Source organism: Amblyomma americanum, chromosome 7 (genome assembly GCF_052857255.1).
Source record: "Amblyomma americanum isolate KBUSLIRL-KWMA chromosome 7, ASM5285725v1, whole genome shotgun sequence".
NCBI lineage: Eukaryota > Metazoa > Arthropoda > Arachnida > Ixodida > Ixodidae > Amblyomma > Amblyomma americanum.
This window is the reverse complement of record NC_135503.1, coordinates 83106821-83134106: the sequence shown is the minus strand read 5'-3', so window position 1 is coordinate 83134106 and position 27286 is coordinate 83106821. Positions and strand designations below refer to the sequence as shown.

General features: G+C 49.2%; 1 protein-coding gene across 1 annotated transcript in view; it reads left to right on the top strand.

Moving 5' to 3' along the window:
* Positions 1–27286, top strand: part of LOC144099367 (dnaJ homolog subfamily C member 13-like) — a 153742-nt gene that overhangs the window by 33020 nt on the left and 93436 nt on the right. Inside the window, exons 13-18 of the mRNA XM_077632600.1 lie at positions 4729–4836; positions 5611–5766; positions 12015–12071; positions 24242–24532; positions 25334–25579; positions 26049–26272. Of these exons, the coding sequence (XP_077488726.1) occupies positions 4729–4836; positions 5611–5766; positions 12015–12071; positions 24242–24532; positions 25334–25579; positions 26049–26272 (1082 nt within the window). The remainder of the gene's footprint in view (positions 1–4728; positions 4837–5610; positions 5767–12014; positions 12072–24241; positions 24533–25333; positions 25580–26048; positions 26273–27286) is intronic.

The window sequence follows — 27286 nt, the reverse complement described above, 5'->3', positions numbered from 1 at the left end:
GACTCATCGGCTGTGCTCATTGCACGTGAGAGCCCTGTGATGTCTGCTGATATCATGCAGCCTCAATTATATCGGTGTCACTCAAGGGCTCCAACGTCTCCACACTGCTGTCCACGTAGCTTGCAGCATCAACAAAAAGCATGACAGCGGTGCCCGAATTGCCATACTATATTGCCTAGAATATACTGGCTAGTGCGATGAGCACCAGCGCTGCGCAATGGGAGAGGGTGGCGCCATTGCAATGAAAGCCCACTGACAGCGGCCGAGGGCGCTGCTTGTCGGGAGGGTGCTGCCGCAGACGACGATGCAGTTTTCTCGCTTTGGAAGGCAGCAACCTGGTCTTGTGCATGTGTAATTAACCTGCTGTGTGTGTATCTTTTGTTGATCGAGGTGCATTGTTTGTTGTCCTGTGTGGCTGCTTGCACACCCAAATCATCGCGTCCGCTCCTCCGAGTAGTTCCTTGGTGAACTCGTCGGTTTTGTGCATGCGTTCTGTGTGTTTTCACCGTGTAGTCAAACCATGGACTGAGCTCCCGATTATTCTTCTCACATGCCCATCACTAAATGAGCTACATGCGACTGCACAAAAATTTGCCAAAGCGACCATGCAAAGAGATTTGCTTTGTGCTGCTGTGTAAAAGCGGTATACTGCTCGAACAAGGAGCATGTTCCCATGTTTACTGCACCACCTGATGCTACGCGGCTTGCAGAATGGGAACGAAACTTTAAAAGAGAAGACAGAAGGCATAGGTCAGCGAACTCACTCATGAGTTGACCCACTCGGGCTCACTGAGGCTCAAGTTTTGAGTGAGTGCGGACTCACATTCAGATCATGATCTGAGTCGTGAGTAAGCCCGGGCTCATGTTCGTATCATGATCTGAGTTGAGTGAGTCCGGGCTCGCGTTCAGATCACGATGTCGTGAATACGGGCTCACATTCAGATCATGATCTGAGCCGCGGTGAGAGTGGGTACTGTTCATTCCAGTAGGGAGTGGGCCTGTCAAATCAAACAAGTCCATGATGTAAGGTTGAGGAATCCCATGATCCCAAGTAAATCCATGATGCCGATTGGGCACGAGTTTGTAACGTTCATAAATGCGAGTTTCCTGTGCACTTGTAATACTGAATACAGCGAATAGCTTTTGGTTGAGATGATGATGTAGAGCAATTTTGTTTTGTGCTATGTAATTTTCTGCTGCGCTAGACAACATTGCTAAAATGTGAGAGAAGTTAATTAGTTGCCGCGCCTGGTCTCCTTGGATAGTAGCTATGGCTTGCTGTATCGCGGTTGTACTAGTTATTTGTTTGCTGTTTCTTTAATTGGTTGCAGAACACATGAGCAGCCTGAGATTTTTTACGACCCACAAGTGGCAGCAACAGGCCTCTAGACCTCTGAGCCAGGCATGGCTATAGGCTAGCTGCAGTTAAGAGCTCATTGCATTGCTGCGTTTTTGGCATTTTAGGCACGCAACTTGGGCTGCGTAAAAACGATTCATTTGTCCTTTGTGTTGGTTTATAGGAGTCCTTAGTCAAGATGAGCCTGGGTTAGTTATGAGTTGAAATGTGCAAGTGTGCCCGAAATAGTGATGCGCAGGTGAGTCGCAAGTCGGATAGAGTGAGCCAGGATGAGTTTTGAGTACCGATAAATGAGTGAGTCCATTTGAGCCATGAGTTGAAATGAGTGAGTGAGCCTAGATGAGTTGTGAGTCTGAGTGAGACCTGAGTTGCTATGTGTGGTTGACTCCGCATGAGAGTCTGAGTGAGCCCAAGTGAGTTATGAGCATAAATGATGAGTTCAAGTGAGCCCACAGGTTGACCAAACATTGGCGAGTGAGCCTGAGTGAGCACTCGTGATTTTGCCAAGGCATGGAAGGCTGAACCGTGTCTGAAACCCGACACCATGCCTACAATATTCACGCATTATCTAAAACACATTCTGCTTAAAATATCAGCAAAGAGGAAAACTAGAAGTCTGTGCGAGCAAGAGCCTCCAGCAAAGCGGCATGCTGCGTCGGAAGCCTCTGAGTTGTGCTCAGCCATTGATAGTATTGATAGTGAATCGGTGAGCCTGGAAGGATCTGGTGCCGACAACGAAGCTCTAGTAATTGAAAAGTGCACCGCACGCTGTGGCTCTAAAGAAGCAAGCGCTGGTGAATTGTTGAATCGCAAAATGATTGTGAACGTCTGCCGACCACCAGCGAGAGTGCACCCATTCTACAACGTCTCTATTCCCAGTGACATGGGTAGAAGTGCCGCCTTTGCTTGATGGGCAATCAGCGGTAGTTGCGATGTACCAGAGGGGAAGAGAGAAGTCAAAACATATCACAATTAACTTGCAAAGAGGCAGTTGAGTTTCCCCTTCCGGTGGCGATGAGAGGAAACTACTTGATGATGAAATCGGGGTTTCTTGATGACCCGGTGGTTCTACTCGCAAGCAATCACATTACTCAAGGAAAGGAGAAGGTTAACTATTTATTTACAACATAGGTAAAAAAACGAAGAAACAAAGCAAGGAGAAAACTATTTACATGACTAAATCGTGGATCAGACGAATTCAGCCCCTGCTCAACCCAGAGCGCTTGGTTTTAAACCCTCTGTCTCCGCCCTTAGCGGGGACAGCAACCAATAAGAGAACAAACGACCCATCTCGCCAATCAGTGGTCAGGGAAAGGAAAACAAGGTCCGCCCACTGATCAGAGATTGGGGAAAAAGTACTGATTAAACATTTGGGAAAGGAGAGGTTGCAATAAAATAGACAAACAACACAAATGTGACTTCCGTTCCCCACGCCACCCACGGCACCACAGACGCTAGAAACATGTGCCGACGAGGCGATGACTCAGGTTGTTGACAGCAACAAAGAGAACACAGTCGTTAAGGGAAGTAGACAGTCGTTACAGGAATAGTGGGTTTCCGGTCACCCAGCTAATACTCAGCCGTATCTCGTGCGCCCCCGAAACCTCGTTGGCTTCAGGCCTCTTAAGACGGGCTATGCCCGTGACGGCGCGGCGTAAACGAGGACGTCGGCCGCACAAAGGGGAGGCAGGGACGGGACGGGCCCCTTTGTTCGGGACTTCCGGCCCCACTGGAGTGGCCTTCCCTGCGGACACAATATCAACGAGTTCGCGGAAAGGTCAGCGAACTCCACAGAGGTCGAATCCTGATCAAGGAGGTTTCCTTGACAAATATTTGTGGTGGATGCACCATAAGGCCGGCCTCAGGAAAGCACTCTTCCAACAAAGGCATGTCTTTTGTTGAGAAATGTTTATTATCAACGAGGTTCGATGGAGAGTCCTGTGCTTTCTGTAACTACCAAAGAATTGTGGCTCAAAACCAAGCATGCAGAACACCTAAGTATAAGCCAATAAAATTAACTGATGCATTTCACCTGCTTTGTTCGAGAAAATGTTACCGAAAAAGTATCTTATATAAAAAAGCCTATGTTGTAATCGGCTGTAGAACACAAATTCCCTGTTCCCTTCGTAAGCACTGGATGTTTGAAGCTCGATGACATGCTGAACTTCATAGACGCTTCATAGAACTTCATAGAACTCCATGCAAGCGACAAGCACTATATATGCAGCTCCTAGTCGGAGACTGAAAAGAAACTCTGAAACCTGCAGTCAGCTGACTCCATGGCAGCTGTGGTCGCTTACGGCATAACGAAAGCAAAGATACAGCACTCCTTTTGCTGATGTCACGACAGCGAGGCAGTGTGGCCCGCACCCTCCAGACTTGCAGCGCACCACGCGGTGGCCTTTGGAAATCATCGTTCGCGGTGCCACCGGGTAGGCCCTGGTCGGCTCACTAGCCAGTATATTCTAGGCACTATAGCCATACTATGTTGTGTACACCACGTGATGGCGACCCAACGAAAACCTGGAACGGCTTGTGCCGAAGCATTAGCAGCACGGGCGAGTGCTTCGGCATGCATCAGAGTGCAGGCTCCACCAGCATCGTACGCTCGGCTTTTTTTATTTTCCGTTGTTTTATATGTCTAGTAAATTTGCAGTGCGTTGTACTTGCTGTGGGTCAGCTTTTATCTACGAGGCGCGGTGTCAGCCAGTGGCTCCTAGTTCGATCTAACAGTAGCTGATGCCGACTTGTTTGAATTATCGGGAATTATCCCCGATTGAAATACACAGGGCTGTGCCAGGACTCGGCCATCAGTTTGAATTAACCGAGTTCGAATTAACGAGCTTTTACAGTATTATACCACTTTATTATCGTGTCCTTTAATGTCCTGACAGGCGGCAGTTTCTATGAGTGCAGTGCTTCCAGTTTGCATTGCATGCTGAATGTGTGAAGTAGCTTTGCATTCCAGCTTGTCTGATCTTAGAGGTGTGGACTCTGTTTGATGATGGGTGCAAGAAATTTTCCAGCTTTTATGGCAGTGCATAACAATCCACTTGATGTGATAATCTGACGGGTACACATCCTCTTCCTGGCTGCCGAGGCTAGGAAGAGTTTTTCAGCTCAAACAGCAGACTAGCATAGCATTTTCAACTTGCAGCATGGCTGCAAATTAAGAACACTGTTGTTCACATTAGGGGTGCAAGAACTTCGAATACAGTAGCCGACTGATTTTTCGGACTCCAGTAATTTGGACTTATAAGATAATTCGGATTTCCCTTCTGAGGAACTGTCATGCACCCCATAGGAATAGAGGCGCTCGCTTGTCCAGCAGTGCACGCGTCCTGAGACATGTCTTTCTTGTGCTGCTGCAGCCCATGCATGACAATGGCGACCTGTACCATGAGCAGCAGAACAAGTGGGCCCTCCTGTCATCCAAAAGCTTCCTTGAAAACCTGCTTTCCATCTTTGTGCATCATGTGGTGAGTGCGTTGCCTGCTACCGATGGGAATGCTGATTACACATCTTTGAATGAGGCACAGATTTACTTGGAAGACCTCGAGGGGTTCTGTACTTCTAAGTCACTTGAATGTCTACGAACGGAAGTGTAGACAGAAAGAAGACACCCAGCCATAAACACAGCGCTAACTTCCAACTTCCGTCTGTGTGTTTGTCTTCTTTTCCTCCACATGTCTTATTTGTACTGTAGTTTTCAGTTCAGTACGTTGCACCAACACAGCTAGTCCTGTACAATGCCCCATTTGGTTTGTGCTTACATTAAAACTGTCGAAGGTACTGAAAGGAGCTGTAGATGACATGCCACTTGCTGACTGCTCGTCTGCTTTCTGCTAGCAGCCAAATCGATGTGCGAGCTGTGCCTGTACCTCGGTAGTGTTATTATGTAGACATGCGCTACCTATTCAAAGGAAAGCAGATGTGCTCATGGCACTGGTGTATGTCAAGTTACCATGTGGCTAGAGTTACCACTTTGGATGGTGAACACTCGCTTTATTTGTACAAATAGTTGAGGGGAAGTGAAAGGTGGAAAAAGAAATTTTTAGTTCATGTTCACAGTTATAGCACACACCAAATGAGGACTCAACGTGCGAGGCACATGGTATCTCGTGTCACTTCCTTGCTTTGCCTGCGCTGTAACAATGAGTCACCAAGTCACTCTAGCTGCGCTGCTGTGGCATTGAGGAGACCATTTCGAGCTTCTGTGGCACTCATAACGGGTAGATTTTTGTGGTCTGCAGGAGCGGGGCACTGGTGCCTTGGTGGTAAGTGCTCTGCTGGATCTGCTGACGTTTGCCATGTGCCCACCGTACAGTGAGACGACGGACGGTGCACAGTTTGACTCCCTGCTCGAGGTGGTGGCCTCCCACGGGCGCGTCGTCTTCCAGCTCTTTCAGGTTTGTGCACTGCAATGATGGCCTAGTGGTTTGATCATCCAACTCGTGTGTGGATGATGTTCGGGTTTCAATCTGGGCCAATGATTCCAGGTATGCACCGGTTTTCCTATGGGCATGAGCTTTCCCCTGGCCTGGTGCTTGGCCTCTCTTGGGGGAAATACATAGAATCTGGATCATACAGACTTCACGGATTCACAAAAAATTATTTGTAGCATCCAAACAAACAAAATTACATAGTATGCTGAATTTACACAAATATGTTTTCGGCTGGCGAGGTTCACTATGGCCGCGCACCACCGCTCACTCGCGGTATGCACTACGCGACTGGCGATCGAGACTCCGGCTGTGTACGGGCAACAAGCACTTGGTGCTTGAGGGTGTGACCACAGCCTACGCATTAGTATCGTCCGCAGTGGGGCTGTGGGTTGTTCGTAACATCCAAATTCCTGCCCATTGCACAGGCCAGGTCATTTTATGAATTTTATCATCCCAAAATTCATGTCAATTAAGATCACATTGCCACACTGCTCACATTCTGCGAGCGCCGCTATGCGGCCGAGCGGCATGACTTAGCTCGTGGTGGAGCGAGAAAGTTGATGCTTCCGCTCCCTGGTGCGCGCTGCTGGTCTACTTGGCCGTTCGATTAAAAAGCTCCTTTTGAGTCGCGCTACGTTTGTCGGCGACATTTTGGTGGAGCCGCTGGGTATCGTCCCATGAACGTTCACCCCGAGGACAATTCTGACGTTCATCCGCGACGCTTGGAAACAACACCTGTCCACAATGCAAGCCACTGCCTGCGAGGCCTGGAACTTGAGTGTCAGCCACTGATGATGTCGGTGTGTACTATGACGTCCACTACTGGCAGTCACGACAGGTTGTAGTCCTTACACCTCGCTCACCGCCATCCTTCCGGGCCATCAGTTCGAGGATGTCGAGGACTGGTTGGCCAGCTTTGACCGTGTGGCCACTTTTAACCAGTGGGACAATGACCGAAAGTTATGAAACCGTGTATTTCGCATTCCAAGACTTGGCAAAGACATGGTATGAGAACCATGAGGCATCCTTTACCAACTGGGAAGTGTTTCGTCGTGAGTTGCTCGCCACCTTCAGCACAAATGTACGAAAAGAAAAATGCCGAAATCACTCTTCGCTCTAGGTCGCAGCAGTTGAACGAAAGTGGCGCCATGTTTATAGAAGATATGGCACGTCTCTTCAATTGGGCTGACCCTACCATGCCCGAGGCTGCGAAGGTGCGCCACGTCATGCGTGCTGTGAAGGAGCAGCTTTTTGCTGGCCTCATACGCAACCCTCCAAGAACCGTAGCTGACTTCCCCAAGGAAGTCATGGATATGGAACGTTCCTTGCAGGAACACAGTGCGCAGTACGGTCATCAGGGAAGTGTTGCGGCCATTAACTACTGTGTGCCACTGCCAGTTGCCGGGGGGCGAGGCGCTTCGGGAGCTTGTGCGGAGTGTGGTCCGCGAAGAACGGCGCAACCTCCACTTAGATGCACCATCTGTCAGTGTTGCAGCTGTAGCCGATGCCGTCCGTGACGAAATTAGGCGAGCGATCCAGCCACCACTGGCACCACAGCCGGAGCAGTATGTCATGAGCTACAGCGAAGCCCTACGGACACCACAACCGTAGCCGTACATTATGAGCTACAGTGAAGCCCTACGGAGACCTGCGTCAGTGCCGCTTGCATTCCACCCTGCTGCCGAACCTATGCAGAGGTACCTTCCCCCCGTCGAGCTGCATGACCTGCGTCCTGTTCAAAAAGCGGACGTTTGGCGCACACCCAACAACTGGCTACTATGCTACCACTGCGGGGAGCCAGGTCATGTCCTTCGCAACTGCCCACACAGGAGAATGGGCTTATGAGGTTTTCCGCCGGGTGCACCTCGACCGCAGTATGGTGAGAGACCGCGGGACATTTAGCAGTACCTGGCCGATCACGTGCTGCCCTCGACACTGCCACGACGTCAATCTAGGTCACCGTCTCCAAGACGGGGTGCTTTGCCCAGTCGCGCATCATCCTCGGGCTAATTCAGAGGCACATCTCCCCGCTGGGAAAACTGAAGACGGCGTCCTCCGGAGGTAGGACCGCCGCTGCCGCAGCGAGTGAACAGCCTCCATCCGACGATTTGATGCGACGACCCGAACGCCGAAGACCTCACCCGCTGACCTCAAAGACGATCTCAGCGGCGACCCCATCGATGCCCACATCGACGACTTCATCGACGACCTCAACGGTGACGTCACCGAAGACCTCAGCGACAAGTTCTAAAAGAATGGTTTCCGCCAAATTCTAGTTGCCGCTGACAGCTATGGTGTGACAGCACTCGTGGATACCGGAGCTGACTTTTCTGTTATGAGCAGCCAGCTGGTCACAACCCTCCGAAAGGTTCTAACACCTTGGTCTGGGCCGCAGAAACGCACAGCTGGTTGCCATGTGGTAACGCCGATTGGCGTCTGCACCTGCCGCTTACAGATCCGTGGTGCCACTTTCATTGGCTCCTTTGCCGTGAAACGAGAGTGCTCCAAAGAACTGATTATCGGCATGGACTTTTTTACAGAATATGGGCCGGGCCGGTCATCAACCTGCAGGAGCAGTTGGTATCATTTTCGACACAGCGAGCCATTGATACTGATCCCGAGCTGCACAGAGCAGCACTATGAGTCTCTGATGACCACATAACAATACCGCCGAGAGCAAGCAAGTTTGTGACGGTGCAGTGTGATACCAGCTTCGGTACTCGAGGCTTTGCTGAAGTGAACATATCGCTGCTACTGTGTCAGCAAGTTTGCGTTGCTCGTGTGTCGACCTTGTTCATGGGCGTACCAAACTCCTAGTGACCAACTTTGGTTGCCGACCCCAACATTTGACGAAAAAAACAGTGATTGCCCATTTTGAAGAACTTGGTGAGCATGCCGGCCAATGTGCCTTATCCACAACGGACCCCGGAACAAAGGGAGAGGGCACGGCAACAGCCATTAAGACCGACGTGAACCCGGACCTTCTGACCAATCAAACGCCGCGTGGAAAGTATTATTGACTGTTTCCGCGACTGTTTTGCGTTAACCTCCAAGGTTCGCCAGACGCCAACAACTAAGCACCGCATTATCGTCGATAGTGACGAAAGACCGCTATGTCAGCCTCCTTATCGGGTTTTGTCGAAAGAACGTGATGCCATCCGCCGCCAAGTTGTCGAAATGCTCCACGACGACGTCATACAACCATCAACGAGCCCCTGGGCCTCACCTGTTGTTCTTGTCGCAAAGAAAGACTGCAGCCTACGGTTCTGCGTAGATTACAGACGTCTCAACAACATTACCAAAAAGGATGTCTATCGCCTCTGCGCATTGATGTCTCCTTAGACTGCTTCTACCATGCCACCTTCTTTTCGTCACTAGACTTGCGTAGTGGTTATTGGCAAATTGAGGTTGACGAACGTGACGGAGAAAAGAACGCCTTCGTTACTTCTGACGGATTGTACGAACTTAAGGTGCTTCCTTTCGGCTTGCAACGTTTCAATGCATGATGGACACCGTGCTCTCTGACCTGAAGTGGCAGTCCTGCCTTGTGTACCTCAATGACGTCGTGATTTTCTCTGACACGTTCGAGGTGCACCTGAAGCGTTTGTGCACTGTTTTCGAGGCAATTCGTTCCGCAGGCCTGTCTCTCAAGCCTGAAAAGTGCCACTTCGCATTTAGGGAGCTCAAGTTTCTTGGCCACATCGTTAGTTTCTTGGCCATGGCGTTAGCCCCGTGCCAGAAAAGACAGCTGTCATTGCTGCATTTTCCCATCCAACAGATAAACGAAGCTTGCGGCGTTTTCTGGGGCTTTGCGCCTATTATCGGAGATTTGTTCAAAACTTCTCCAAGCTCGCAGAGCCGCTGACTCGCTTGACAAAAAGACTCCGAACCCTTCTTCTGGGGCCGGGATCAGGAAAAAGCCTTCACAGAACTTAAGGCCTGCCTCCAATATACGCCATGTCGTTGGCCATTTCGACGAGGAAGCCGACACGGAACTGCACACAGATGCCAGCAGTGTTGGCCTCGGTGCAGTGATTGTGCAGTGGCAAGACGTTGTAGAACGCGTGATCGCGTACTCAAGTCGCACTTTGTCCTTTTCCAAAGTGAATTATTCCACCACGGAAAAGGAGTTGTGCTTCACCGTGGCGCCCCTGCAGTTGTATTAACTGACTGGGGAACCATGTTTACATCGGCTGTTGCACATCAGGTCCTGCGTCTCAGCGGCACCATTCATAGAAAAACAACTGCTTACCATCGTCAAATGAATGGACTGACTGAGAGGCTGAACAGAACCATTGCAGATATGATGTCTATGTGTGCCGACGCTGACCATCGCAACTGGGACGAAATATGTACTCCCTTACGTCACGTTTACGTACAACACCTCCCTCCAGGAAACAATGCGCTTCACTCCGTTCCATTTGGTGTATGGCCGTGATGCCCTGACCAGGCTGGACGCCATGCTGCTCCTGGATTGTGCCCCTCGTCTGTCACGGGCGCTGACCAATTCGTTCGTGATGCAGAAGCCGCTCGCCACCTTGCTCGACAATGGATTCGACACCAGCAGACAACTGACGCCCGGCGTTACAACCTCCGCCTCAGGGAGGTGATTTACAAACCCGGCGAGCACATCTGGATATGGAGCCCAATACGTTTGCGCGGACGCTCTGAAAAAGCTTCTGCGCCGCTACTTCGGTCCCTACAAGGTGCTACGTCAACTCAGCGAGGTGAACTATGAAGTGTTCCCGCAAGGAGTTGTCTGCTCTTCTCGACCACCCAAGTCTGAAGTCAGTCATCCACGTGTCGCGCATGAAACCATATTGCGCCCGTTAGCCCCTGCCGGGGTTCACATTCAGTGCCGACGCCACACGCACCTTTGCATTTTCGGTGCCTCCATACTGTTTTTACCCCTTGCCGGAGGCATCGAGGCGATGCCTCTTGAATGGAGGGGGCAATGCCACACTGCTCACATTCTGTGAGTGCCGCCATGCGGCCGAGCAGCATGACTTGGCTCGTGACAGAGCGAGGAAGACGATGCTTCCGCTTCGGTGCACGCTGCTGGTCTACTTGGCAGTTTGATTAAAAAGCTCCTTTTGAGTCGCACTACATTTGTCGGCGACATTATCATAGAGATTCTACTGCACTAGGAAAAATGGGTGCTTGACCTACTTCGTGCAGACTGAAAATACTTTATCCGTGATGCTCTTTGATCAAGCTTCCCTTGCAGCATTAAAATAGGCACTATCTCTAATGTTCATGGCCCCCTTGTCTTCATGTGAAGGGGGTAGGGTAGAGACTGCGTTGTGTGGGCTGTTACGGAGATTTCAAGTGGGACTGTTTTTTGTGCATTTTATCCATTACTTCATTATTGACATTGTTAGTAGGTTGATGCGAGCATTGTTCTTTTTTGGTATAAAGCAAATTGCAATTTTCTTTCATTTATTTCAAAGCTAATATTTATATACTTGTGGCACACAAAAGAGGTTGAACAGCACAATAGTTATCTTCAAAATCATGTACTGTATTTACTCACGTGATTTGCGCACCACTAATTTATTACCCGAGTTTATATATATAAAAAAAAACTTTTACTCACACATTATACGCTCCCGGCTGCGGCAGACCACCAGCATGCATGCGGGTGTGCACAAGGTAGGCTTTGGAAGATCGGTGCATCCACATCGCCATGTGCGGCTGCCAAATGTTTGAGTGGCAAGGGGATGGCGCCATGCCCGTCCCCCTAAAAATTCGAATTGCACGCAGTTTAACCGGCTTGCTCGCGCTGGCGGTCGCTTTACAGTTGCGAGAGTCAACTGCCGCTAACACCTGAATGGAAGTATTAAACGAATACATTCCATGTGCATTAGGCTCACTTACCGTTACTGGGGACCTTTGCTTATCATTAGGTGTGTGAAAGAAAGTTTTCATTGCAGGTGCCAGAGTGTTACAATAATACAGAAGTGATGACGTGGTGTGTTAGTGAAAACTCGCTTTTGTCATTCATTCCATTTGCTTGTAGATGCTGTGTGACATAGGGTTTGCATTTTTCTCTCGGACGGTGCTATATTTTCTTTCTTGAAAGTATGATGACCTAAATGAAAGAAGCCAACAGTCACTGAAACTAACAATGCGTAGGGAATGTTTCTAGTTGTTATTTATGACGGTGAATGTCTGTGTACGTGCTTAACGCAATGCGCTCTTGCTTTGTGCAGCATCCATCGGTGGCCATAGTGAAGGGGGCTGGCCTGGTGATGCGTGCCATCATAGAGGTAAGGGCCTCACCACCATTGGCTGTGTCCATGTGCAGCATGCATGGGAAGGTCTAGTGTTATTCTGTAGCCGTCACTGACTGACCGCCACATCCATCAGCAGTTTTGCTAACCACTTAGGGACCTAACAAGTCTAATCCTACAGTTGTATTTCCATATGCCATGGCGGGGTTGAAAAGGGGGTTAAATGTGTTCTCCTTGCTTAACTATGGCTGACATAGTTCAAAACTGCCCGGACCACACCCCATTATCGAATGCGCTTGGTAGCGCATGCAGACCACGGTGAGCTTTGCTCTGAGGGAGAACAAAGGAACGACACTGGCTGACGCAAACAGGCATTTATTGCTACAACAACAATAATGCCAGCTAGTAACAAAATAAGCGAAGGAATCGAGGTCGTCCAATTCACCAGCATGGTTACGAGTGAATGTTCGCCCACGCTAGGGAAAGGGAGAACGAGGCCTCACCTCGCTGGTGGAGAGCAAAGCACTGTGCTGGAATGTTCGTGCGTGCAGCAATCATGTCTTCAGTGTCACTCGTGTTTCTGCACTGCCGATGCCCTCCCCTGCTAGAACTAGCTAGGGATGGTGTATCGCGGGAAGGCAAACCACGGGACAAAGCAGGGCAAGTCCCCACAGTGCTTAGTGCAGTTGAGTGGTGACTACACTTGGCAGCAACTTTTCTTGGCAATGAAGGTAAGGCTGCAGGGGTGCACCATCCATAACTGCGTCGTTGCGTCAAATAGTACCTCCGCATGATGATGTGCCTGACGCCCTGGCGTGTTGCTCTCCTTGCGGTAACTTCATTCCATCGCTGGAGCATCTGGAGCCATCTCTTTAATCTTTTTGTAACTAGATATGCCTAGAAAATTTGTTGTACAGTGTAATCCACTTATAACGATATCAGATATAACGATATATCACTTATAACAATCAAATTCTTTAGACATCATTTTTCCCATTGTCCCTATGTAAAAATAAACCGTATATAACTATACAATTATCGGCTAAATAAGTGATACAGCGATAGGATTCTGGCCGCCCTGAAGGTGCTTACGACCAAAATTTGACTGAAGGTTTGGTAAAAATAAAATACTTTGAAGGGAATGACGTACAAACTCCGCAAACGGACCCGCGTGGCGAAATCCGTGAAGGAGCATTGCCTACAGCCTTGAGAACAAAGTGCTATCGTAGTCGCAATCGCTGGAGGAAGAAGCTTGCTTGGCCGCCGCCGTGCAAGCTGTCTCGCACAAACATATAGTTTCCATTGAACTGGGTAACGGAGCGCAGGCGCACAGGCGGTGGTGGTTACGTATGGGGGTACCGTACCTGCATGCATGGCGGAATATGTGTACGAGTTCTTTTTGCTTTTCTTGCCGGTCCAGAAGTAACGATAATCGGCTATAACGATCGGATTTTCTGGTTTCTCAATATCATAAGTGGATTGCACTGTAATCAGGAAAACCATTTTTCCTTGACTTTTTACGTTGGAAGTTGACAGTTGTGTTAGTAATATGCCTTAAATATTGAATATTAACAATATACTCTGTTTTAATGAAAAACTAAAAACTCCAAGCAGGGACTATGTAGCGTTATGTAGGAATAAAGAGCTCTGTAACTTCCACTTTATTGTCAGAAAAGTTGTCGTGGAGTATAGGATACCCTGCTTGCCTGACTGATGCGTGGTGAGGCTTACCACTAGACGGAGGTATGTGTGATCGGGTGAGTTTTTATGGCAGCTCTGGAAACAGTGACTATGATGGTTTGGTTTGGTCTATGGGGGTTGACATTCCAAAGCAACTCAGGCTATGAGGGACGCAGTAGTGAAAGGCACCGGAAATTTCGACCACCTGGGGTTTCTTTTCTGTGCTTTGACATCGCACAGTACACGGGCCTCTATAATTTCGCCTCCATCGAAATTCGACCGCCGCGGCCGGGATCGATCCCACTTCTCTAGGGTCAGCAACCGAGCACCATAACCACTGAGCCACCGCAGCGGCACCCGTGACTATGAGAAAGTTCTTAATTGGCAGGTATCCTTTATCTCCTATATCCCTTATGATTTGAGTCTGTCCAAAACAAAGTCCAGACTGCAACACTGGCTGCTGAGAGTTTCATTTTGCTGTTTGGTATTTGCCGCTCTGCATAGGAAGTGCGTGAAGAATGCTTGAGAAGGGACCTTCACTCTTGTAGAGATAACGTACTGTAGACTAGACATGAGTGAGCAGCTGTTTCTGTTGGCATGAAATGCTTCGTGATTACTGTATGCTGTAACTCCTGGCAGATAAGTGTTGCCTGTGCTGAAGTGTTAGCCATGCAGTGTAGTAGTACTAGTGTTGCAGAGCTTACTCAAGCAGCACACTGCAGCTGGTGCTGTTGGTAAGGCTGCTGGCAATGGGGCTGGTGTGGCTATATTAATGAAACTGAAATTTATTAAGGTTCGGCAGTTTTAAATTGTGTGTGGTGAAGTGCAATGGCTTTTACTTAGCTGAACTTTCTCAGTGAAGACGTCCGAACACCCCAAGTGACAAGCTACAGTAAAACCTCGATAATTCGAACTTGGTTAATTCGAAATCCCGGATAATTCGAAGGTTTTCTGCGGTCCCGTATTTTCCAATGTAAATTTGGCCGGATAATTCAAACAGGCGGCCTGCGCCAGCCCAGTTAATTAGAAAATTTGGGGTGCTATGCAGCAATGCCTGATCCATGTTTCGCCGCAAACCCGGCGAAACGACGGCACTACAGAGCCGCGAGGCAAAGCCACATAGCAATGGCGATGTTTTTTGGGCAAAGCGCCCCAGCCGGAGCACTCTTGGCACAAAAATCGGTCCACAGTGTGCCTCGCGGACTGCCGAAACGCGCGCCTGCAGAGGAGAAGACGTGCTTTACTGCAACGCGGCGGGCATATCGGTTTTTATCACGTGATCTCGGCACCACTCCATCCCACGGCGTGCTTCACCCTCTCTTCGCACAGCATCAGCGGGAGCACGTGTTCCGTACCGTGACCGCTCTTCCCCGTGCCTCCGACGTTGCAAGTACGCCGCCACTACCGCCACGCAGGTCTCGCCTGCGCCATTTCTTTGTGTTGTGCGCGCCGGTTAGGGGTCAGCTACTGTGCCTTTGTTTTTTTTTTGGGCTGTGCAGAAGTGCTAGCTTTGTGACCGTACCGGCGAACGAAATGCCGAAGTACACGACTTTACGCTGCAGCAGAAGTTCTGCTCGATCCAAAAAGTAGGCAAGAACGCTTGTTCCAAGACAGAGTTGGCTAAACGGCACGGCGTGTCCCTCTCGACGTTGTCCACAATACTGAGCAACAAGTCGAAAATACTAGAGGCTTACAGCAAGACATATTCTTCGAAGCAGTCACGAGTGCGGGCTCCAACGTATCAAGGTGTGGAATCTGCTCTGCTTCGCTGGCTGCAGAAAGCAAACGCAGCCCACTTTCCCGTCAGTGTAACGCTACTGCGGGAGAAGGCTAACGACCTAGCTCTATAACTTGGGCACGAAGAATTCAAGTGCAGTAACGGATGGTTTTGCCATTTTAAAGAACGCAATAATTTGACATTTCTCACCGTCTGTGGTGAGAGTGGCAGCACTAACGAGAGCATTGTCGAGGATTGGAAAAACCACACTTTGGTGCCGCTGCTTAGCGAGTACGGTGCAGACGACGTTTATAACCTTGATGAGGCTGCACTTTTTTATAAGATGCTGCCAACAAAAACATTCTCAGTGAAGAATGCTGCAATCAAGGGTAGAAAACAGGCCAAGGACAGGATTACTGTGCTGTTCGGCGTGAACATGTGTGGTAAACACAAGCTGCCGCTACTGGTTGTCGGGAAGACGGGCAAGCCTCGCTGCTTCGAAAATGCGCGGCTGCTGCCAAAGGATGAACTCGTCTACAGGCACAGTAAGAAAGCCTGGGTGACAGGTGCAATATTTGAGGACTACGTGCGGCAACTTGACCGTAAGTTCACGGCTACAAGCAGGAATGTCCTATTTGTCGTCGACAACTGCCTGGCACATGGCGACATCCCACATGTCCAGGCCATCAGGATGGTATTTTTACCTCCGAACACCATTTAAATCTCACAGCCGATGGACCAAGGCGTCATTCACAACACAAGGAAGATTTATCGGCACCACCTGCTCAAGCGCATGCTCCTTTGCTATGATAATGGCAAGGAGTACTCCATCGACCTCCTTGGAGCCATATGCCTCATGGTGTACGCTTGGAAACAAGTGGAGCCCACATTGATCAGGTGGTGTTTTGAACACTGGTTTTTCCAGAGAAAGCACTGTTGATGCCGATGCAGACTACCCATGTACGCTTGACGAAGAAGGAGCAGAATATTGCGACCGCATCAGTGCACTCTGCGCAGAGGAGGGTGAGTCCAACGCAGTCGGCTTCGCCAAGTATCTGAACTTTGAGAGTGATGAGCAGACAGGCTACTCGGACTTGGAGAGTGAGATTACATTACGGCTGTTGCGAACAAGCGCGATGACAGCGACGATAGTGACGACACCGACGAGCCTCCCCGAGCACCTGCTTTCGGTGAAGTTATCGGATTGCTGAACGTTATCCGCAGTTTTGTTGAGTGCCACGGTGGAAGTTCTGAAATGTTTCGCCTAGTTGACCAACTCGAGAACATGACCTTCGGCGCCGCAAACTACTGGACACGGCAAACCAGCATCTCTGATTACTTTCAGTAATTCAAAATATGCCGAATAAAGGTAGCGCGTTCCTGCAACGAATTTTTTTGCTTGAGTCGTATTTCTTGGTGTGTTCGGTTAATTCGAAAACCCGCTTAATTCGAAGATTTCTCACGGTCCCGATGACTTCGAATGAACGAGGTGGTACTGTACATTTATACCAGTGTATTGCAGCTGTTAGGCCTGTGCATTATATTTGACGGTCTGAATACTGAATTTGAAAGGCACTACATTCAGTTTGATGCCAAATAATTTAGCATGACTTAGGACACTCAGATATCTTTGGATCACGGAAATGCTAATCTCCAGAAGGACTTGAATGGGACTCAGACTGAAGAAATGGCATGCATACAAAAGATTTGCCGAGGATGTGCAAGAAGAGCGTTAGTTATTGCAATTTAACATGACATGCTCAACTGGGGCCACAGATTTTGAGCTAAATTCATCAGCTGGCTTTACCGTGGGGTACCACTGTATTGAGGGTGTTTTTACTTGATGTGACATGCACATGCAACCACTTGCCTAGCTTGTGTGAAGCATGATAATTTAGTATTCGGGAACACAAGTCACGCCATTCACTTTCTCACGCTTTAGTTTTGACACGGCCGCTGCTGTGGCTGTGTGGTTATGGTGCTCGGCTGCTGGTCCGAAAGACGCGGGTTCGATCCCGGCCGCGGTGGTCGAATTTCAATGGAGGCGAAATTCTAGAGGCCCGTGTGCTGTGCGATGTCAGTGCACGTTAAAGAACCCCAGGTGGTCGAAATTTCCGGACCCTTCACTATGGCGTCTCTCATAGCCTGAGTCACTTTGGGACGTTAAACCCCCATATACCATAAACCAGTTGTGAAACAACCCAGAACTCCATCACACGTGGCTCCCATGCCAATACAGTGAAATCTTGTTGATACGACTTCGCTAAATACGTTTTTCGTCATAATACGTTTTTTTTTTCGTTCCCGGCCGGTGTCCTTTAGAGGTAATGCATTTTTGTACGGTGTTATGAACGGGATCCACACTGGCGATTAAAGCGAAGATTCATCTACGTGCAGCGATTAAAGCGAAGATTCATCGACCGGGATGGCCACGTGGTAGCAGCAATTTCAAGAGATTGTTGCTGGGAACACGCCTGTGGTATCTTTCCCACGCTCTTAGAAGGGGGGGAGATGACCTTCCCTTTGTCTGTTTCCTCGCAAGGTGCCTGTGGTCAGATGACAGAGGAAGAAGGAAACTGCGCATCCCCGAAATTAACCGTGACTGACAGCTTCGGACGAAGTAGCAGCGGACCTACGAATCCTCCTCACCCATTCCCACGGGGCTCCGCGTGCTATGTGCAGCGACTCATCCGATCTGTGTCTCTGTGTCTCGTTTGGGGAAAGGGGCGGAGCTTCAGTGTATTTAACGAGCGTCCTGCGTACGAACGATCGCTCTGGGCCTTGGCTACAAGGTTCATCCAGTCGCTCGACGCAATGAACTCTTAATTCTTGACTGTATGTTCTTTCTTTCGTAAAATATGTAAATAAGTTTCCCTGAGTGCCAGTAAACCTGTTTGTGTTTTCGTTGTCCCAAATGTCAGCTTCCATCCTTGCTCACCCCTTCACCGGCCAAACAATGCTACCCTGCATCAGAACAACTGGTTACACTGCCCAAGCCGTAACAACTGGTGGCAGTGGTGGGACACTGCTACCCCCGAGTTATAACAACGGCTAATATGATCGTATTTCCACATGGGTTTGGATAATACGATTGCGGAAACGTCTGTAAATCTCACGCGGTTTCGATTTTCGCGCCAGGAGGCAGCAAAAGTGTCCTAGTGGGATCCGGCAGTACGTGCAGTAGTCATAACTCTCCTAGCTCTCGTGGCCGATTTTCAATGTTGGACATGGGCTTTGCTAGATACGTGTAAGAACCACGTCACTTCAATGATGATGACGACATCAGAGCCAGTCCTTTGCAGCAGGTGGACAGAGCTACTAAAATTATCACATCGAGTGAAACCCCAGGCACAGTCGGACTGAAGGGGCGGCGACGCGCGCTTTGTAGGCTCGAGTTCGGCCGTGCCCCAGCAAAGCGACTGCAGCAGTGTGGTGGCGTCTGGGAGCAATGTTCGCAAGCTTGCGCACCAAACGCATTGAAGCGCACCGGCAATTTTTAGCGCCATCTATCCTAAGACATAGTACTCGTGTTAAAATGACGGGACCAAGAAGCAGCGATTGGCGCATGAATTGACGATGAGCTGTAGGCTTTGTCGGCTTTGTGCTTGCCATTTCTCATTGCCATTTTGGTGTTCCGAGCATTCTGCTTGCACTTGTTCGCACTTATCGTTTCTTCTGCTTTGGTGCCGCGTTTCACCCGTGCACTTCACCATGTCCAGGAAGTGGAAAGTGTTATCGCTGAAAGAAAAACTCGACATCCTAGCATCCTGGCATGCAAACTTTGTTTGCCTGTCTCTACGCTGAACACGATTGTCAGTAAGTGAGAGGAAATTAGTAAGAACGTACAAGACTTCGGCGCTGGCGTGAAACGAACAAGGGGCGCCCAGTATGGAAAGATGGAAGAGATTCTACTAGCATAGTTCAGAGAAGTAAGGGCGGCGGGCGTGATAGTGGACGGGACTGTTGTTCGCGAGAAAGCAGATGAAATTGCACTCTCGTTGGGCATCGCCGATTTTAAAGCTTCAGGCGGGTGGCTCCACCGTTTCAAAACATGGTATGGCCTGTCAAATGAGATCGTTTCCGGTGAAGGGAAGTCCGCCGACCAAGATCAGGTCTCCAACTAGATTTCGACTCTGCCAGCAGTGATTTCTCAGTACCAGCACAGGGATATGTTCAGCACAGATGAAGCTACATTGTTCATCAACCTTCAGCCCGAGAAAAGTCTCAGCATGAAAGGTGAGACGTGTCAAGGAGGAAAAAAAAAGCAATGGAAAAGTCGCCGTATCGTTGTGCTGCAACGCTGATGGGACTGAGAAGCTTAAGCCTACTGTCACTGGCAAGTTCTGGAAGCCACGCTTCTTCTCGCACCTTCCTGTCGTTTACAAAGCGAATAGGAGGGCATGGATGACAGGAGCCCTTTTCAAAGAGTTCCTCACCCTTCTGGATGCCTGGATACGTGCCGAGAACCGTAAAATTCTTCTATTTCTCGACAATCGTGCCGCGCACCCTGTCCATGCTTTGTGGCTGCAAAACGTAAAAGTAATCTTCCTGCCACCCAACTGAACCAGTCACTTGCAACCCCTAGATGCAGGAATCATAAGAAGTGTCAAATTTCAATTCAGGAGCTTGTTGGTCAGACGCTTTTTGGCCAAGATTGACCGGAAAGATGCCAGCTTGAAGGTGGATCTTCTTGATGCCATCCGATTTCTGGCGATGTCATGGGATCGCGTCAAACCCAAACCTGAAACCATTGCCAACTGCTTCAGGAAGTGTGGCTTTTTTTGTGCGTCTTGCGATACGGTGGAAAATTAAGATGACAGCGCAGAGGTTAACATCCCGGACTGGGGTGACCTCAATGTCGACCTGTCTTCGGAAGAGTTTGTATCGGCGGACAACCAACTGGCGACATGTGAATTATGCACTGTCCAAGACATCATAGCAGATGTTGCCACTGATGAGGAGAGCGACGACAACGACAACCAAGACGCCGGAGATTGCAGCGGCGTTCGTTGGCCATTAAATACTGATGGTGCACTCGAAGCTTTGGACACGCTTCGTGGCTTTGTCACGTCTGCGGAGCTCAGTGATGAAACTGCTACTGGCTTCTGCGAGTTCCAAAAAAGCTTGCTGCAGGACATCGAAAAACAGAAAGTGTAGCGCAAAGGGACGGATTATTTTTAAGTGCTTTAATAAGAGCGAGTTCTATGCCAAGTATTTATTATTCACGATTTTTTGTAGCCTGTTTTGGATATTGCGATTTTCGGATAATACGTTTTTATTTTCGGTGCCCGTGAGAATCGTATCAACGAGATTCCACTGTAGTCATTAGTCCTCTGCCCTTCTGCCCCATCTGTCATTTCTATATCGTTCTGCACCTAGTGCCTTCCTGTGTTCATTTTGTCGCCACAAGGCACACTACAGTGAAAGCTTGTTATTTCGAACACGAAGGGCCCTGCAAAATTTTTTGAATTAAATGAAGTTCGAATTGTCAAATGGACGCTGGAATGAGCTGTCATTGTGCCTCGCCTTGCGGGCAGAACCCAAACCATTCACATCTAGACTAGTTATCACGAGCTAGGTGCTACTACACATTTATGGCGGGCAGTTCTGTGAATTAAATTCATGTGGTCCTAATGGCTAAGTAAATAAACTAACCGGCCAGTTATGCTCCAGAAGCAAGTAGGGAGCAGTGAGCTTTAGTGCTTAAATATACGACGCTATCTATGCTGCAAAACACATTTATTTACGGGGAAGGATTGTCAAAATTAGGAGTAATCAGTGATGTGCATTCGCTTGTATTTCTTCTGTCGAGACTCCATCAGCATCATCTGCAGCTTGTCCAAGAGCTCCAGCGCAAAGTCCGAGTTCTCATAAGCTAAGAAGTAGTGTGCTGCAACACCGAGCGCCGTCGCTACTTCACATGCACTTGGCAGTGGCATAGGTTCGTCGCCGCCGTCGGGCTCATCACAGTCGGCTGTGCTCACTGCACATGAGCCCTCTGGCATCTGCTGATAGCATGCAGCCTCAACTATATCGGTGTCACTCAAGGGCTCCAATGCCTCCACAGTGCTGTCTACATAGCTCGTGGCACCAACAAAGAGTATGACTGTGGCAGCCAAACGGCCGAACTGTGTTGTGTACATCACGAGATCACGACCCAGCGACTGTGGCACAAAGAAAATCTGGAACGGCTTGTGCCGAAGCATTGGTGGCGCGGGCGGGTCGGGTGCCCCGGCAACGAAAACCTGCTACGGCATGAACCGAAGTGTTGGCTCCGCCAGCCTCGTGCACTTGACTTTTTTTTCTTTTCCATTGTTTTACATCTCTAGTAAATTTGCAGCACGTTGTACTCGCTATGTGCCGACTTCTGTCTACAAGGAGCGGTGTCAGCCAGGGGCTCGTAGTTCGAATTAACTGTTGCAGATACCGATTTGGTCGAATTATCGAGAGTTTTCTTCCATTGAAATACAGAGGGCTGTGCCAGGACCCGGCCGTCAGTTCGAATTAACGAGCTTTTACTGTAGTAGTCTCCCGTGGCACTGCCCACAACTACAGTTAAAGGGTCCCTGAAAAGGGTGTTTGAGCTTGGCTACAAAATGCTTACATTATGTAGTGCGCGTCAGCAGCTGGCAGAGGTAGCAGAGGGGCCGAGTGGGTGGGGCCTGCGGAGGAGCACCAATGTTTCAGCATGTGAAGATTGACGAGAGGAGAGGGAAAGGCGTGAAGACGCGGAAATTAAAATTTTGACTGCATGTAACTCAGCTTCCACAGAACGCATTAAAAATGTCTTGCTGGAGGATGTTTGTGAAACGTCACTGCTCCGGTGGCCTAGTGGTCTGAGTATCTGCCTTGCATGCGGGAGGCGCGGAGCGGAGTTCAGTCCCCAGTGCCGCCGGGTACCCACCGGTGATACAATGGGCACAAGCTTTCCCCTGGTCTGGTGCTCGGCTTATTTAGGGTGAAATGCTTAGGAAATGGGTCCCTGACCCCACCCTGAGTGGAAAAAAAATATCTTGCGCCACTCTTTGGCCACAGATGCCCTTGCGCCATAAAAATCCATCATCATCATCTTTGTGAAACAGCGTCCTTTAACATCCCATGCATACCGCAACTTTATTGACAGCCCCTTTTTGAGGCCCTTTAAACCTCGATTTATTGAAGTTGTTAAAATCTGCATTTTACTTTGTAAGACTGAAACTTCACTACTTACAAAACGTGCAGATTGCTCCTGGGAAAAACCTTTATTTGCGGTGAAAGTGGTCTTTCGCTTTTCCCCATTTTTCACCATTAACAACGGTGTGATGCATCATTCATACATCCATTGGGATTGCGTTGAATCTTGCTCTTATTGTGGGCTCACGATCTGCCCCTATCATGTTTGTTGCATCAAGCACTTCGCTGGTGATGAGGACAACGCACCTGTTTTAAGTGTTGGTTTTGCTGTCATCGTCAGTGTCTTGTAAGTGCCCAAGCACACTGCTGACACAATGTATATAAGACAATATATATAAGCAATATATAAGCACACTGCCGACGTGACAAAGCCACCGCCGCTGTGGCTTTGTGGTAAGGAGGCAGGAAATGAAAAAAAGGAAGGGAGTCGGTGGTGGGCCACAGAGGCTTCTTTCCCCCTTTTATCTTTCTCCTGCGCATCATCCTGTCCACCTCTCTTGTGTCCGTTTTATGTTGCACTGTCTTATTACCAAAACCGTGCACCAACTAGCCCAGCAACAACTTCTTACTGAGTCTCTTTTTCCACTTTCTCCATGTTCATTGTTCTCCAAGCATTGTTCTCCGATCAATGCCTAATGAGGGTGCCATGGGGCTGAATGGTTATGGCGCTCGTCTGCTGGCCCGAAAGACGCAGGTTCGATCTCGGTCGAATTTCGATGGAGGCGAAACTCTAGAGGCCCGTGTGCTGTGCGATGTCAGTGCACGTTAAAGAACCCCAGGTGGTCAAAATTTCCGGAGCCCTTCACTACGGCGTCCCTCATAGCCTCAGTCGCTTTGGGACGTTAAACCCTCATAAACCATAAACCAGTCAATGCCTAATGAAATGAAATCAGGCACGAGTTGCCTCGATTTTTTTTTTTGCTGCAAGTGCGAGTATGGATGGTTTTTGCATATGTACACGTCTTGAGTGTCAGGTGTGAGGCGGGAAACAGGCTTCTCAGCTGATGGGTGTGCCGATGGCACTGGCCCTTCCTTTCCTTTTACTGAACTCCAGGAATCTGTAAACACGATAAGTATGGCATGCTACCTTTGAGCACACGCAGTGCACCGAATTCGGTGCTGATTTCGGGCAAGGTAGCGAGAGCTGCAGACTGGCCTGATAGGCTGCGCCGTTTGTGCCAGCCTCGCCTGTAATCCCAGATGACGCGGCAGACAGAGCGCTCGCCACTATGGTGATCATTGTATTTCAGTCTACCTATGCGCTCCTTGTCTGCCAGTTGGGTGGCATCCACTTTCACATGTTGCTCCACTGCACCACTTGCAGCCGGGGTACAATTTTTTCTCGGGTTCGTTTCAAACCACTAGTGACATTTCGTTGCCTGGAAATTGCAGCAAAGTCTACTTCATTATATTGAAGCTCAAAATGCGTGGTATTCTGTGGAGGCGAAATCATGAAAACTAGAATACTTCGTTGCATTGAAGTTCCTTAAACCGAGGTTTAACTACACACCTAACAACTTACACGGGCCAACAAAGAACCAGGAAAGGGGGGTGTATCCTTTTTTTTAATTTTATTTCAGGTGAATGGCTCTAGCCTGAGTTTTTTTTTTTTAATGTTCTGCTTCGGTCTTGGCAGGAGGGAGATCCAGAGACCTCGAGGCGGATGCAGTCGCTGGCGCTGGCTGAGGCAGCCCTGCCCCGGCACCTGCACGGCGCCCTCTACGGGGGTGGGGAGGAGTCGCGCCTGATGGCCTTGCGGCAGCTGTGTCGCCACCTGGTTGGCCTCTGGGTGTCTGGACATGAAGCAGCCATGGCGGCGCTCAAGCGCATACTCCCCCCCGGCCTGCTCGCCTTCCTCGAGGATCCTGGCAAGCCACCCCCCGATGCAGCGGTTCCCCGCCCGCGGGACAACTTGCGCCTGGCTAATGTCAGTTCCTGCTTCTGCTTCTTTCTCATCTTTCTTTTCCTCACACTCTTTCTCTCTCATAATCAGCTGAACAATTTCATTTTGCTCTTGTTAGATTCACAAATTATTCAAGACATATCTCAAGAACTTGGTCTGCATGTGCATGCGCCTCACTACTGTGGTGGGCAAGTAACTGCAGGAGTTTGAAAAGTGGCTTAGAGGGTGACCTTGCCATGGAAGGAGCAGTGGACTTGAGTTGTATTGAGTCAAGGGTTTAATGGAAAAAGGAACCAAAGTGTGTGGAGGTAGTCACGCACGTAAAGATGAATCTGAGGCACATTGCACACATTCTGAAGTTTTGTGCAGGTTAGCAAAATGCAGTTGGAGGAAAATTTTGCATTTTGCCAAAGGTATGGACAGTGGTGCTGCAGCTGGGTACTTAGTTAAAGTTTTGAAAGGTTATCCGTCTCCTGTGATGTCACAACTTTTCTTCTAAACAATCAGAGTCGAATTTTGGGTATTTAGTATTTAGATGTCTCTTTGTTTTCCTAATGTTTGGGTCGCTATACTTGCGCAATTAAAAGTGCTGCTTCCGGATTTTATATCTTACAGCATTTCTAGCCACACTGTATGATGTTGGCACTGACCCCCCTTTAATAATGGGCATGATTTTATTCAGTGGGTGCTTTGCTTTCCCGGGCATGTTTTCTTCAAAAGATGAAATTTCACTTGCTTAAGCGTAATCCAGTTGCTCGCACCTTAGTTCAGGAATCCTGTCTTAAGCAGTCTTCTCAAGTTGGTTATCATTGCCCTTACGAACAGGACCACTCAGCCAGCCGGGCACCATCGCGGGCAGCCCAACAGTGGAAAGCAGTGGAGCGACAGGTGGACAAGTTTCTGCAGCACTGGCGGCAGCGGACAACGCCACCCTCAGGGGCTGGCGACACCGTGCGCCCAATCGTGCTGCGCAAGCGGCGGCAGCGGGTGCGGGTTGAGGCCAACTGGCCTATGTTCTACTACCAGTTCTACCAGGACCACGCCCGGCCAGACCTTATCTGGAATTTCAGGGTGCGCGGTCTCTTTTATACAGATTGGCATGTTGAATGGGCCCTGGGATGCTTTTAATCTTCCATGAGGCTGTCACTTTTTTTGTAGATTTTTTCTTTCATTGACATTGCTAGCGTCCAAGGAGGTAGTACCATTTTTCTCATAAGTTCCCAGGCCAGAGGGGCCCTAGTGGGTACAGTTCCAATGGGCAATTTAGTGGTTAATATTATTGGCCACTCACTGGTTTCAGGTTGGCACTGTAACAGGTATCACGGCATGTCTCTTTGCCTAGGTGGTGTAGCTTTGCATAGCATGCTAATGGTTGCATGATAGTGGGCACATAAAATTTCTCTAATATTAATCCTTAAGCAGCCTGTGACCGCCATGAGCATCGGAGCTAGGACACCAGGCAGCATTCCTCCAACGTTCGTGCAACAGTTGGACAACATCTGGGTAGCATTGCCACGTGGCACCCTTAATGTATTCGCAGACGCGTGAGGAGCTCCGGGACGCCCTGGAGGCAGAGCTGCGCAGCTTCTGCCAGGACCGGTCAGTGTGTGGGCCTGGCCTTCCGGTGGCCTGGAACCACTGGGAGTTCGAGGTGCTCTACCCCAGCCTGCAGGAGGAGGTGCGCGTCGGTGACTACTTCCTGCGCCTGTTACTCGAGGAAGACCAGCCAGCGGACGGTGCCTCTGGCTCCTACATTCGCCGCTCGTGAGCCTTCTTCTGTGTTTGTGACTTCGTAGCACAAACCTTGTACAGAGTGGGGAGCTCCTCCTTAAAGGGGCTGTGAGGGAAACTTCATCCAATCCCTATTGTTAGTGAAAATCGATTGTTTGGCTCATTCTGGCTGTGTTGGGCATTGAGAGGTGTGTTTATTGCTGAGAAAATTGGATTTAAATGCAGAACGCTGCTTCCTCAACAATCGATTATTATCTATGGCATTCATGACTTACAGAACTAAAAGGGCTCTACGATCACCATGAATGGTGTCATGGTCCAGCCTTAGAGATTTGTTCTCCCCCCCCTCTCTGCGCAAAAAAAGGAAAGGTGCGGTAAACCTGGGCCCACTTGCAGATTAGTGGTTTTTGAGCAAAGGAAATGACAAAGTAACTGTCTCCCTTCTGGATGGGCACCTCATCCAACCAGGCCATAAGGGAAGGGAGGTAGGTGGGAGTGAAAGAAGGAGAGAAAGAAGTGCCATAGTTGAGGTCTCCAGAATAATTTCAACCTCCTGGAGATCGTTAACATACACTGATGTGCACTGACATTGCATGGTACATGGGCGCCTTTTGTGTTTTGCCTCCATAGAAATGCGGCTGGGCTGCTGCGGTCAGGCCCACAAGCACGAAGCTAATAAAGAGCAGGGTTTTTAGTCTAATCTTATTCATGGTCTAAATTTCTCTTGACTTTGAGGGATGGAAAGGCGCATAACTGGCTCACTTTGTGGGTGAACACCTATTTTTTTTTCCCCTTAGGAGTTAGGAGGAAGGGGAGATGTCCACCCACAAAGTGAACCAGTTATGCGCCTTTCCATCCCTCAAAACAAAGAGAGTTTTAGACCGTGAATAAGATTAGTCTAGGAACTAAACTCTGCTATTAGCTTTGTGCAAGCAAGCCCTTAGTTTAATGGAGAACCTTCACGTAATGAATTCTTCAATACTGCAAAGTTTCTCAGTTCCCCGTTACCACTCTAATTAAAGCGTGTGAATTTGTGAACTCCATGTA